At 33.0% G+C, this 13102-nt stretch overlaps 3 protein-coding genes across 5 annotated transcripts in view; 1 reads left to right on the forward strand and 2 right to left on the reverse strand.

Annotated features, from left to right (window-relative positions):
• The window catches only part of LOC106340284 (serine/threonine-protein kinase At5g01020), a 4898-nt gene extending 3169 nt beyond the window's left edge, over nt 1-1729 (reverse strand). Inside the window, exons 1-2 of the mRNA XM_013779160.1 lie at nt 1211-1729; nt 650-785 (exon numbers count right to left, since the gene is read on the reverse strand). Of these exons, the coding sequence (XP_013634614.1) occupies nt 650-785; nt 1211-1624 (550 nt within the window). The 5' untranslated portion in view covers nt 1625-1729. The remainder of the gene's footprint in view (nt 1-649; nt 786-1210) is intronic.
• Nucleotides 1730-7314: 5585 nt separating this feature from the next.
• LOC106340649 (fatty-acid-binding protein 2) lies at nt 7315-9756 on the forward strand. Of its 3 annotated transcripts, XM_013779493.1 has the most exons (10): nt 7315-7458; nt 7620-8016; nt 8094-8368; nt 8445-8547; nt 8636-8704; nt 8832-8868; nt 8960-9034; nt 9100-9169; nt 9245-9289; nt 9372-9756. In XM_013779493.1, exons 2-10 carry the CDS (start codon nt 7640-7642, stop codon nt 9467-9469), a joined length of 1149 nt encoding a protein of 382 aa, XP_013634947.1. In that variant the 5' UTR covers nt 7315-7458; nt 7620-7639; the 3' UTR covers nt 9470-9756. The 3 variants fall into 3 exon arrangements, with proteins under 3 accessions (XP_013634947.1, XP_013634945.1, XP_013634946.1); XM_013779491.1 differs by lacking the exon at nt 7315-7458 and having other exon boundaries at nt 7523-8016; XM_013779492.1 differs by lacking the exon at nt 7315-7458 and having other exon boundaries at nt 7523-8016; nt 9118-9169.
• Nucleotides 9757-10052: 296 nt separating this feature from the next.
• LOC106339441 (S-adenosylmethionine mitochondrial carrier protein) lies at nt 10053-11796 on the reverse strand. Its single transcript, XM_013778249.1, has 4 exons — nt 11265-11796; nt 11071-11189; nt 10908-10986; nt 10053-10811 (listed from the first exon to the last, which is right to left on the reverse strand). Exons 1-4 carry the CDS (start codon nt 11634-11636, stop codon nt 10251-10253), a joined length of 1131 nt encoding a protein of 376 aa, XP_013633703.1. The 5' UTR covers nt 11637-11796; the 3' UTR covers nt 10053-10250.
• Nucleotides 11797-13102: the final 1306 nt, after the last annotated feature.

The following is a 13102-nucleotide window of genomic DNA, read 5'->3' on the forward strand; positions in this document are numbered from 1 at the left end:
ACTTGATTTGTACCTATTTTGTAACCAAAACATAAGTAAAATCGATTCAGAAATAAGAAAAAAACATCAAACATGATCATTCAAAGTCAAACGAAAGGTATATGTTGTTATTGATAGAAAGAAAACCAATAAATGAAATCATAAAACGAAAAATTAAGTTATCATGAAATGAAAAAAATTATTCAATGAAAATAAAACCAAAATCTAAAAATTTCAAGCCTCAACCGCCACTTTCAACCATCAACCTTCATGTAGTAGATAGTTATTGTAGATGTTTAATAATATCTTAGTGTATTTTGGCTACATATCAGGAATTGAAATCATGTTTGGTACAAGTTCTTTTTTGGCATTTTGAATGTTTCGGGTTCTATCGGATATCCATTTAATTTCGGGTTCGGTTCGGATAATACCCATAACCCGAAATACCATAAAACAAGATCCATTCAGTATTTATGTCGGGTTCGGATCGGTTCGGATTCATTTTCATCGGATCGGGTTCGGTTCGGATTTTCGGGTTCGGTTTATTTGCCCAGCCCTAAGTATAACAATAATGGGCACCTATTTTTTAACGAACTCATGTAAAAAGTGAAATGAATAACAACTCAACCAAGTTAATATGTACGAGGTAAAAGTTTAGTCGACAACGTACGTCTAAAGAGCTGATTCTCCAAGCTACCTCGAGGCATGTACTCATAAACAAGTACTCTTTGCTCTTCTTCACAACAAAATCCTATCAGCTTCACGAGATGTTTGTTACTTAGCTGTCCCAAAAAGATTATCTCCGCCTTCAAATTAAACAAAAAAGGAAGATCACCTAACGTTAATTTATATACAAAATTAATTAAAAGTCTATGAAAGAGAAGTCAAAAAGTCTATTTAATGAAATACTGAAATTTCAGCACAATGGACTTTGTCACCCTTCGAGGCTGAATTCCAAATTCATATATACATTTATTATTTATTCTTACTGAAACTAAACTAAAAATAATTCTAAAATTCGAATTAAAATTCTAATGAGATAAATCCAGAAATCAATTTTACTTTTGTATAGTTTCATAAAATATCCCACATATATATTATTGATAATGCTAATTATGAAGGAGAAAAGTTAATTTCAAATTTAAAAGAAGTATCTTTTCTTTTATGGGTAGAGAGACTTGAATCTAAATCGAGACATATTGAAATAGAGAGATAAATAGATATTATGTACCAGCCATTCTCTATGGCCTTGGTGACCATGGAGATCAAGTGCCTTAACAGCAACCGGTTGGGCTTCTAAACCCGGTTTAACCTTGTCATCAATGAACCCTTTGTAAACTGGCCCAAACCCTCCTTCTCCCAGCATGTTACTTCTTGAGAAATTATGCGTAATAACTCTCAGCTCAGACAAGGTGAACATACGAAGCTTTTGAGATGTGAAGGAGTTTGAGAGGTCATCCATGACCGACATGGGCGAGCTTGGATCACTTATGTCCGATAACGACAGCCTCTTGATCACCGGACAAGTTCTTATTTTCATTGCGTTGCCCCTCTCCTCTACTTCGTATCTACTCGCGTTCTTTGTCCTGTAACATCCTAAAAACAGAGATGTCAATGATGTCTTCTTGTTCTTGGTTACTGCCATTTTCTTCTTCTTCTTCTTCTTCTTCTTCTTCTTCAACTTTTTGGAGAAAATGGAAGATAGATAGTGTTTTACTCTTTTTGATGTATCTTTTGTAGATTGCGTAGGTTTAGAAATTAAGGGTGTTTTAGTTAACCTACTTGTCTTCAAAGTCCTGTATTTATAGTGGTTGTTGTGTCTTATTCGTAGTGACTAACTTGGAACTTTCTAGGGACATTATATACTGTAAAGGTAATTAGTTGTTAAGTTAGTCATTACTTCTTTCATGTGTAATTTTTTTTAATTTGGACCATCACTTAGAAATTTTATTAAATGTATTTTATTAAGACTAATAATACATAGAATCTTTAAAATACTTTAATCATAATATTTTTTGATATCTTTTCATTTTAAATATAAATATATTTATTTTAAAATTTGAACAAATCTGTTTTAAAAGATTTTTACAAGATCTTCATTTTTGAAATTATATTTAAATATTTTCACTAATTTTGAAATTTTTTATAATATTTATTTTCATAAGTATAAAATATTTATGTTCAAAAATAAAATCTAATACGTTGGTAAGATGTGTTAACATTAGCAAACTATATAATACATGTATAAAAATTAACATGTATTTCTTTAAAGCTTATAATATAAAATCTTTGTAACTACTTCAATCATAATATATTTTTATTTTAAATACAATATATATTTATATATTATATTTTAAAAATTCTAATAAATCTGTGTAAAAAAAAATCAACAATAATTTAATGTATTTTAAGATATCGTTTATAAAATGAAAAAATGAATAAATTATAGCCTATTTTATCTACTTTATAGTCATGATCATGTTAAAATAATTTATCTTATTGTATTTGCATTTAGTTATTAAGCAAATTAATATATTCATGAGAAAAAATATTTGAAAATTATTTTGTATTTAATCTATGCTAAATTTTGACCCGTGTTTCAAAGCTGTATTTCTTCCATATAATACATGTCCTAAAATTAACATATCTTAGACTTTTGTATATACAATAATATATTATCTAAAATGAATAAGCATAAAAAATATTAGTAAAAAGAAATACAACTTTGAAACACGGATCAGAATTTAGCATAAATTAAATACAAAATAATTTTAAAATATGTTTTCTCTTGAATATATTAATTTGCTTAATAACTAAATGCAAATACAATAAGATAAATATATAATAAGAAATGAAAATACATACGATTTTAAACAATTGATTAATTATAACATGTCAATTATAAAATTATTGTATTTGAAATAGTTATATAAACATTTAAATATATGATTAACGTTAAAAATATATATCACTAATGTTTAAAAACAATAATTTATGTATAGAAAAGTGAAAACAAACATCCGCGTGGTTGCGCACGTCAAAATCTAGTTTATTTATTAAAATTTCTGAGCTGATATTTATTTTTAGGAGAGAGACAATTCTTTGTTCTCGTTATCTCCAACAATAAGATTCAGATGTTAGAAAATTATAGTTTATTTTATCACATTTGTTTTCTAACTTCTAAACTGAACATTTTAGTTTAGTGGACGTAATAATGTTTGATTGTAGGTTCTTTCTAATGTACTTAGACTCATCTTTCAAAAGTCTACGCACTAACGAATATTTTGTTATATTTTCAATGATTTTAAGGTCTACATTCCACTAATTCGATATCTTTATCAAAAGAATAATTTATAATAGTTTCTGTTGTTCTTATCATTTACCTAGTTTTTATAATAATTTGGTACATATTTCCGGCTGGCTGTTATTACGCACAAGGGAAGATATGATTCGCCTTGTTCAGAGGAGAATGAGATGATTAGGACATAATTGGATGTCCGTTGACTTTATTGCTTACGTGATAACAGTTTAATGAAGAGGTAACGAAGCGAACAAATCCGTCACTTCTCCTGTTTAATGATCAATTAATATCAAAGGGTTGGTACTGGTTCTCAGGTACATAACATGACTTCCTGGCACAGGTTTTATATTGCACCGTTAGTTCTTCTCGTCAGAATTCAGTACCAGTCAATCAGTTGAGTAAAAAGGATTATTCTTTTATGTATTTTGATGCAAGCTGGTATTTTATGTTACTTGTTACGGGCTTCCAACTTAATCAATTAGGTTATATTTCAAAATTTAATGCGGAAAGCCCAAGGAGTTATTCCAAACTATTTCGTCCATCTTAAAAAGTGAAATTTAATAAAATTCTTATAAAAAACGATTAGAAGTACATAGAAAAAATAAGAGGATACATGATTTGACGAGATATCAGTTGGTATTTTTGAACCAACAAAGAATTTTTTTTGCTTGGATTTTTTTATTAGATGTCATCAAAATTATGAAAAGATAGAAATAAAACGAGACACAAGTTTAACATGCTATTGGAGAGCTTAATAACACAACTGGATAGCAATTCTTACTAAAATATACAAGGGAGTTTAATTTATATGGAGATATAAAGTAAATGTTGAATATAAAACCGATAGAATTAACCAAGTGGTGTTAACTTAATGGTAATTTTTTGGAGCTTGGTGTGTACCCACATCAGTATTGAGTTCGATTTTTTCTGGAAACTAAATTATTACTATTTGGTCAGTCTGGACTTTGGCTTCAGTCCAAGTGGTTTACAATGCGGACCGTAACAGATGGTCAGTTCACCCCGTGGTATTAGTCGGAAGGTATTCCAAACTCGGGCTAGGCAGTCTGATACGCTTTCGGGCTAATCCACTCTATTACTAAATGCGTTGCTCCCGGAGCGACCGAATCAGCCGATAGGACTTATAAAAAAAGACCCGATAGAAATGAGTTTAAAAAAAACCGATAAAATTTTAAAAGAAAAAAAAAACCGGGTAAAATTTTAACTATTGCCAAGTTTACGAATCCTACTCAACAAAAGGAATATTAAGAACATTTAAGTCATCAATAATTTTTACAAATATTTATCATTACATGCATTATCAATACAAATTCATCACGTGGTCAAACAAATTATTAATAAATGGAATATTAAACTTCTTATATAAGACTAAGTTTTTACTAAAATAAAGTACCATATATTATGTAATTTAAAAAAAACTCAAGTAGAGTAAATATTTTAGAAAAATTCTTCAATTTATAAAATTTTGAAATTAATACTCATGTACTATGGCAGTGTAAATATTTGGAATAAGTACTTTTAAAATAATAGCATAAAATTTATTTCTACTATCTAGAAAAATATATATACAAATTTATCTCTATGTTTTTTAAAACTATAACAAAAAATATTTTTTAGATAAAAACACAATACATACTATCTAGTACACAATAATTATCCAAATCACTAGATATTTTCTTTTATATTGTTTATATTTTTTTTAACCAACGTAATTTTTTTTTTTGGACAAAGCCAATGTAACTTCTAAGGTGAGAGTTTAGAGCGAAAAACCACTACACAGATCATAATATATATAGAGAAATTTGGCGACATGCACATAACAAACAAAAAAATCAACAATATAACCATAACCTTCATTAGGCTATGATATTTATGTATTAATTTCTATTTTGCCCTTTCTCAATCTTCTTCTTTTTAATTGACTTTATAAGTTTAAAAAATATTTATTTGAATTTTTTAAATATTTATAAAAAACATAGATTTTTTTTCTATAAAAAAAGTTTTGAATTTTGTAAAACAAACATATATTGATAAATTGAATATGTACAGTTATGACAAAAAATAAGATTTTGTTCTATTCTATTTAAAAACCTAGAATATAATTGTTATTATACAATTTCTCTTTCTTCTATCTCTCACTCTATCTCTCTTCTCAATCTCCATCTCTAAATCCCTCCATCTTTTCTTCTGAATCAATATTTCTCTTTTTTTCTCTATCTTTCTTCCTCTCCCCATCCCCCTCCCCCTCTCTCTCTCTGCATCCTTCCTCCCCCTCTCTCTCTCTCCCTCTCTCATTTTTTCCTTATACGTCCACATAACTATATATATCGCCACAATTAATAAAATAGTAACTTTTTTTCATCATCCCATCTTCGTTTTCATACTTATATTTCTATTTGTAATTCTTCTTTTTCTCATATTTTTACATATACACCATACTTTTCATATACGCCATACTATTCCCCATCGATTATTTTTATCTCATTTAGCTTCTTTTCTTTTCTTTCCTATATACATTTGCATACTATACTATTTAGTCATAAAATATAGAATGATATATTTTATTATTTAGAGTATATCAGTCAAATATATTCTTTTACGTAATTTAATATGCACTAAACATCATTCCTGCAAATAAACATGTTCTTTCATATTGTTTACTACTTAAACTGCATTGAACCCTATAAATAAATAGTACTAATACATCAAATTCTTATAACATATATGGTTAAGATGATCTATTCTATATCGAGATTATAAATAGAATAGTATATGATCGTAGTGTGTGATATACACACGCCCACTCGCCGTAAAGGACTGTGATGTCTACTTACGTAGCAAAATGACACATTTTCTAAAGTATGGCTATATTTTTCATTTTTGCTCTGATATGGTTATACAGCAAATTGATATATATAATTATTTATATTTCAAAAAAAATTCAAATAAGAAAAATATCTGAATCCATTTCACCAGGCTGATACTCACATATAGATGGGTTGGGAAACATCTGGTTTGTAAACTCCATAATTTTCTCGTCTGTGCAGATTTTAAGATGATTCCACTTGTCCTTAGAACATATGGTTTGAGTTTAGAATTTTCATGGCAAAATACATCTTGGTTGGCAAGCTTTGGCATTGTCACTGCACATATGTCATGCTCGGTCTTTCAGTTAGTTAAATGGTGTCTTGTCGACCTCAGGTCCAGCTACCGTCATGGATGTTGCATCAGTAACTTGTTAGGAGAAATTCTCTTTTTTTTTATAGGATGAAAGTTAGAGTGTTGGCTGAGGAGAAGGAATTGGCGGTCCAGAAATCTTGGATTGCTGCTCGTTTGACACACGATCCAAAGGTCTGGTCGATGACCGAGTGTGATCTAAATGGAACCGGAAACCAACAACGCTTTTTGGATTGAGTCGGTGGGTGGAATAAATGGGTACTGACTCGTTCAATCAATGGAGAATATGGAGCTTGAATCACCCAAACAATATGGTGTGGATTCCTTAGAACTTAGAGAACTAAGGGAAAATAGGACACAAATTACTCAACTTTCACTAAAAATTAAATTTATCAAGGGTAACTTATAACTGAGATGTTAAAGGAACTTATATAATGCTCAGAAATAGCTAAGAACTTATATAATAACTTAACCTTGTCTTTGGAACATGGTTAAGTTTAAAATTTAGGCCAATTATTTTAATGGAAAAAGGCTCTTTGCTTAGTAATATATATCGTTGTTTTTAGAACACATATGTCAGTAGTTCACAAAAAAGAAAAAAGAACACATGTGTCATGATCGATCCTTCGGTCGGTCGAGTGGTATGTCTTATAGACCTCCGGTTCTGCTACCGAACGATGTCGAACGATTTTTCTCTCCGTTTTTAAAATAAAAATAATAAAATAATATGTCATTGTCACCAAAGAAACCCTGAAAATGAAATCCCTCCCAGGGACTATCGTTGTTATTCTTCGCCGTAATTGTTCGTTAGCCAAAAAAGCATATTCCTTTTTGCCATCTTTGTCGTTAATAGATCCCAAACACAACAGAGAAAGAAAACACAAAAAGCTTCACTCTTTCTCTATGTTCCTTGTCTTTTCCCTTCAATTAACAAATTTACGTCGCGTGTAAATCCTTTGCAATACATCGACTAATACGAAAATGTAAACACGATCACAAATTCGCCTGACTAATTTTGCGTTTGTGTTTGTTGGGTTCTGTCTTTGATTCATGCCTCTGGTTATGAGATCGTTCATCGATTTGTTAGAAAGCTGGTCTTGTCTTAACCTTTCTTTTTTGTCTTTATTTTATTTTTTTCTTGCAGAACCAATTAATATTATTCAAATGGATTCGGACGATGGGAACGTATCACACATTCTACCAAAGAGGAGTCTTTTACATGTACCTGGAAGCTTGGCCTTGGAAGCATTTAGTTGCATCACCAAGTTCACAGGAGCTATGCTTTGCTGGTGGAACAACAACAACAATTTGCAGAAGATGGAGATTTCTAACTATCAATTGAGGAGCTTAAGCAGCTGTGATGATTCTTCGGAGCAGCGTGTGAAGAGTTGTTATCATCCCAACTTCTCTCTGTTTCGTATTCACTACGGATCAAAAGATTTAATCCCTGCCTTGTTCTCTAAATCAACTATTCAGCATTTTGTTAATGAAGCTGAGAGGCTACACTCTTGTTCCGTCCTCTCCTTGGCTGTTTCCTTGATGTAAGTTTTTGTGTAAGGCTCGTAACTCTCTCCTTAGGGGTTGGTTGTGTGTTTCTGATGTGTGGTGTTTATTTTAGGTCGGTGAATGGACTTGGTTTGTCTCTAGGGAGTGACGATGTTCAAGTTTCCAACAACGTTGAGCATAGGTCTTGTCAGGTTGGACGCAATGGTTTGAGTTTTCACAAATTGGACGCGAAAAGACCAACGGTTGAGCCTCGAACCGGGATCGAGTTCCCCGTCTCGTTAAAGAAAAATGCATCTGGATTAACTTCTGAGGTGCTTGTTGCAACTGGATCACGGACAATGAAGATCGTCAAGATTAAATCTCTTAAAGTATATGCCTTTGGTTTTTGTAAGTTGCATTCTTCTAGCTTTGGTATACTTTTTTCATTTTTAGCTATCTTAATGAAACATTCTCTGCCTTTTAGATGTTCATCCTTCGTCGGTGTGCCAGAAGCTTGGTCCAAAGTATGCTTCTATTCCCGGGAGCAAACTCGGCAGATGTGATGACTTATACAAAGATCTTTTAAGGTATTTACATCTTTTGAAATTCAATCTGTTTTTAGTTGGTGTAGCTTTTTAGTTTCGGGTTTGATATTTTGTTTTTCATTTTTTTCAGGGAGGATATTGTTATGAGTGTGAGGCTTGTTGTTAACTACAATGGTTTGAAGATCAATACTGTGAGAGAGTAAGTGGAAAGTTCTTACGTTATTTATCTTTATAATTGATTTTCAGTTTTATTTTAATCTTTTTACTAGTCATTTGATGATTTGAATTATTTAATAAGCTATTCTCCTGTTTGTCTATTTTTTCAGTGCTTTTGAGAAGTCTATGCGTGCTCGTTTGGTGAAGGTAAACTCTGGAACACGCTGTGAATTATGTTTTTTTTTTTTTTGCGCAAAATATTATAATCCCTTCCTTTTGTTTTTGTGTTTTTTGTCAGGCAAATCCCAAGACTAATTTCAATTGCTTGAATGATTTTGGTTCATTCTTCACACAAGATATTCCAATCCCCGCGGTACTCACATCACATGGCTAAATACTTGTACTCATATAAACAAACACACCTAAGACTCATTTTAGGGGGGCTCCCATTTTCAGGGAACAGTAATAGACTTTCGACGAACAGCTGATGGACAACTAATCACGGAGAGTGAGTAATCATTTGCTGGGTTCTGTATATAAATCTAGGTTCCTTCTCTCTGTAACATATGGTAAACATTTGCAGTTGGTGGTAACCTGGTTGGAGCTGTCCGTAGCAAGGATCTTTGTAGTTAGTTCCTTCTTTCTTTTTCTATTTTATATGTTTTGTTTTTGTGTACCCAAGGTCTGAGATTTTGCGGGCAACGATGCAGGGGCATTCTTTGATATGTACATTGGAGATGTTCCAGTGTCTGAGCAGACAAAAGAGGAGATTGGTAGGAACGTTGAGGGAATCTTAAAGAGTTGCTGAAAAAATCAATTTAGACCGACCATTGGCCTCTGAGTTTTTGAAGAAGGCACTTGGGTTCGGAATCTTCCAATCAATGTCTCTAGTTCGTATATGAATACGGAATATAAGTACTTAGTAAGCTGGCTTCCAACCCGACCCAGCTTTATTTTGGTAGACACTCGGCTCTAAATAAACCCTCCCCCCCCTGCCTGGCTCTGTAGTGATGATATTTTTTTTCAACAAGGCTTATCAATTATGTAACGAAACTTCATTATAGCTATATATATAATCGGATTTATTTAATGACATATATACCTGGAAACAGTTACTGATCCAAATCTTCAGTATGATCCTGTAATGTTAGCCTGATCTGGCGAAGCAAATTATAACATTTGCGTATAATAAAACCTTAACAGGGTGCTGCACTGCTGCTAATGTAATTGTCTGTCTCCCAAAAACGTTTCACCATATTGTGGTTTATGATCTATTAGCCCTATAGCTATTCTAGATTTTGATATCTTAATAGCTCAAAGAAGTAGTTGCTTATTCTATTGAATTTGATCACAATTTTTTTTGTTGTAGACGAAATATGTACATTATCTTTCATATCAATAAAAGGATCAAACTATTAGTGAGCCATAAATCACAAATGTTTCAAACGAGCTCGATAATATGAGAATATGTCGATATGGATCTTCTCGCTGATTGGCATCAGACATTTTTCCTCTTGGTTAGTGATAGTACTCCCCATATTTTTCTATAATCAAAAATGCGTTGTAGTGCTAATACTAAAAAACGAATGTCAATCGCTATGCACTGGCCGATCAAGACGTACTGTGACGAAAGCCTTTTGAAGAAGCTCGTAGCCAGCTAAGTTCAAAGCACCAAGAGGAGCAGTCCAGAAGAACCTCGGAACAGCTCCTTTGTAGAAAGCAAGAAACCCCTCATGCGTCACAATGGAATACGCAGCCATCCACATAGACAAATCCACGCCTTGCGGAGCCGTCATCATCCTAGTTTTAATCACATCAAACGGCGTCGTCATAACAGCCGTGAAACCGCCCGACAAGGCTCCAACCGCGATAGCCTCCCACGGCTCAAGCACTCTCCCTAGCCGTCTCTCCACCAGCTTCTTCGATTGGCTGTAAAGTCCCATGCCAGCGACGTAAAAGGGAACCTCGCGGAGAAGAGTAACGCCGGTGCCGCGAAAGAGGCCTTTGAGGCCATCTTGACGCCACGTGGAAAGCGTAGCTTCCACGATGTTGTCGAACTGATTGGCTTGTAACCGTTGTTTCAGCACCTCGCACGGTATCCTCAGCGTTGTCCCCAGAACCGTGCCGAGAAACGACGCGATTGGCTGAACCTACACAATTAAAAAAAGAAAAACTAATCAAATGATTGAAAGGAAATGTAGCATTTAAAAAAAAATGAGATTTTTTTTTTTTTTTGTAATAATAACTTGGATGTCGAGGAGACCAGGAGCAACGAGGGGTAAAGCGAGTCTACTTGCTTCGTATATACTTGTTCGTAAACCATGGCTGAAACAAGACAAGAGACCAAACAAACATCATGATCCATGTCCGATGATAAGCAAAAACCTGAAGCTGTGATGTGAATTAAACCTTGCGAATTGACCAACAACGGCGGGGATAGATCCCTTGTATAAACCACGAGCACCAATCTCTGGAATCTTTGACATTATTTCAATAAACGACAGTGTTGTTGATGCTTGAACTTGTGTCTAATCAATTCATTCAACACCAAAACAACAAGAAGTGAGTTGAAGTCAGAGAGATTAGAGATTAATTAAACGGACCTTGACTGTGTCGACGGGATGCATTAGAAAGGCAGAGAAAGCGCAAGAGATTCCTCCTGCTAATGCTGATTTGAGAAGATGACCTATATCTAATCCACCAGATTTGATCGAAGGAGGAGATCTTGAAGTAAAGTTTCCAACTTTTGCAAAATTTAAGCTACATGACGTATCTGAATCCGTACATTCCCGACCAGTATCGACTACGCTTTTATGGTGAAGACATGGGTACTTTACAAACAAATGATTCAGAATAGAGACAACTTGAGATTCGGGTTCTCTTTTCTTCGCCATTCTTGATCTTCTTGGATCTACGGATACACTGAACTCTTCTTCTTCGTTGAAATCTTCCATTGTTCCGAGTCTTCCGACCATGTGAAAAGAAAAACACTACAAAAGAGTTTATCGAAGATGAATATAGTGAGGATAGAGATCCAACATGTGATTTCAACAAAAAGTTTTGGTTTGTTAAGTCCGCAAGTTGTTTCTGTAAAAATATTTGTTTATACGCAACGAGGCGTATGGGGTGTTCGACCAAATGACTGAGTGGCATAAGACCATTTCTTTTTCTTATCTTCTACTAATTTATTATAACAACAACGCAAAAGCCCACAAGGATCACAACCCTTTCGGAGACTAAAGTTGGCGAGTTCACAGATCGAACATTCCGGAGACAACTGTTGGAACTCGTTTTTGACAAAGTGGTGTAGACCATTTTTCCAATGGGTTTTTCGACGGAGACGTCTATAAAAAGGACCGGAATTTGGGTACGATGTAATAGTCACCGTGAACACTATGAGTTAGTGTATTTGTTGGTCAAAATCGAAGTTGTGTTGAATGAGAAATAAATGTCCAAAGTGAATAACATACAAAGCTTGCAAAGCTTTTAGTGTGGCTAATATATAATTTTAGCAAATGAGTCACTTTGGATATTCGTGTTTGAATTTAGATTTAATATGTTAATTAGATATTATATCAATTAACTTGTTTTAAATTTTATTCATAAAATATTTTTATGTTTCTTAAATATAAAAATATAAACCTAGTAAAGTATATCGGTGTATTTGATTTGGTCGATACAACATTATGACTTAAATTTGCTAACGTCTGGAATGTTTATTCATGGAAATCGAATTTCCTTTATTGCTAGGATTATGACGTTTGTGACTCCATAAATGACATAACGTGTTTATCTTTTTTTTGTAGTTATAAAAGGAGCACTTGTGTTAACTTATTTATACACATATAAAACATACGATCCTCCGTATTTTTTTTATCTTTCTCTTTGATTTTCTTTTGAGTACGAGAGTATACACAAAATTAGTTTCGCCAAGCTTCTGATAGAGTGACGCAAATCAGAAGATTTTTTGCAGTTGTATCTTGGAACTCATTACATTATCGAACCGTCGCACTACGGGACGTATTTTGAGTTAAGAAAAAAATTATATCTCGCCTCTGCAGTTGAATCATCATTTTCTTAATCTTTGATATAATTTTATCAAATTTATTCTTTACAATATTTAGTTCTCCGTAGTTTATATAATACGGTCCTATCAACAACAAGAAACACATGATTAAACATAAGACCAGAAGATAAACTCCTAGTCCTAAAACCAACATAACTAGAGCTAAGAGGGAGTGTGCTTGAAACGCTTAGGAACTAAGGGATCCATAATCAAACTCCAAAACGAGGACAAACAAACGTTCATTTTGAAAACCTTGGAGAAGCACGTGCTGAACCCATAAACCAGAACTTGAGAGGACCATAAACTGTTGGAGTAAGCTTGAAGTAGCTTAAGATAGAAGCAACCTAATCCTATTGGTTATGGAAATTTATAAGG

This window comes from Brassica oleracea, chromosome C4, assembly GCF_000695525.1.
Source record: "Brassica oleracea var. oleracea cultivar TO1000 chromosome C4, BOL, whole genome shotgun sequence".
Taxonomy (NCBI): Eukaryota; Viridiplantae; Streptophyta; class Magnoliopsida; order Brassicales; family Brassicaceae; genus Brassica; species Brassica oleracea.

Coding starts and splice junctions, on each gene's coding strand:
- LOC106340649 (XM_013779491.1), top strand. CDS start 7,526: ATGCCTCTGGTTATGAGATCGTTCATCGATTTGTTAGAAAGCTGGTCT. Junction 8,017..8,093: donor TCCTTGGCTGTTTCCTTGAT/GTAAGTTTTTGT, acceptor TGTTTATTTTAG/GTCGGTGAATGGACTTGGTT. Junction 8,548..8,635: donor TTATACAAAGATCTTTTAAG/GTATTTACATCT, acceptor CATTTTTTTCAG/GGAGGATATTGTTATGAGTG.
- LOC106339441 (XM_013778249.1), bottom strand. CDS start 11,636: ATGGTCGGAAGACTCGGAACAATGGAAGATTTCAACGAAGAAGAAGAG. Junction 10,987..11,070: donor GTTGTTGGTCAATTCGCAAG/GTTTAATTCACA, acceptor GTCTTGTTTCAG/CCATGGTTTACGAACAAGTA. Junction 10,812..10,907: donor CTGGTCTCCTCGACATCCAA/GTTATTATTACA, acceptor TTAATTGTGTAG/GTTCAGCCAATCGCGTCGTT.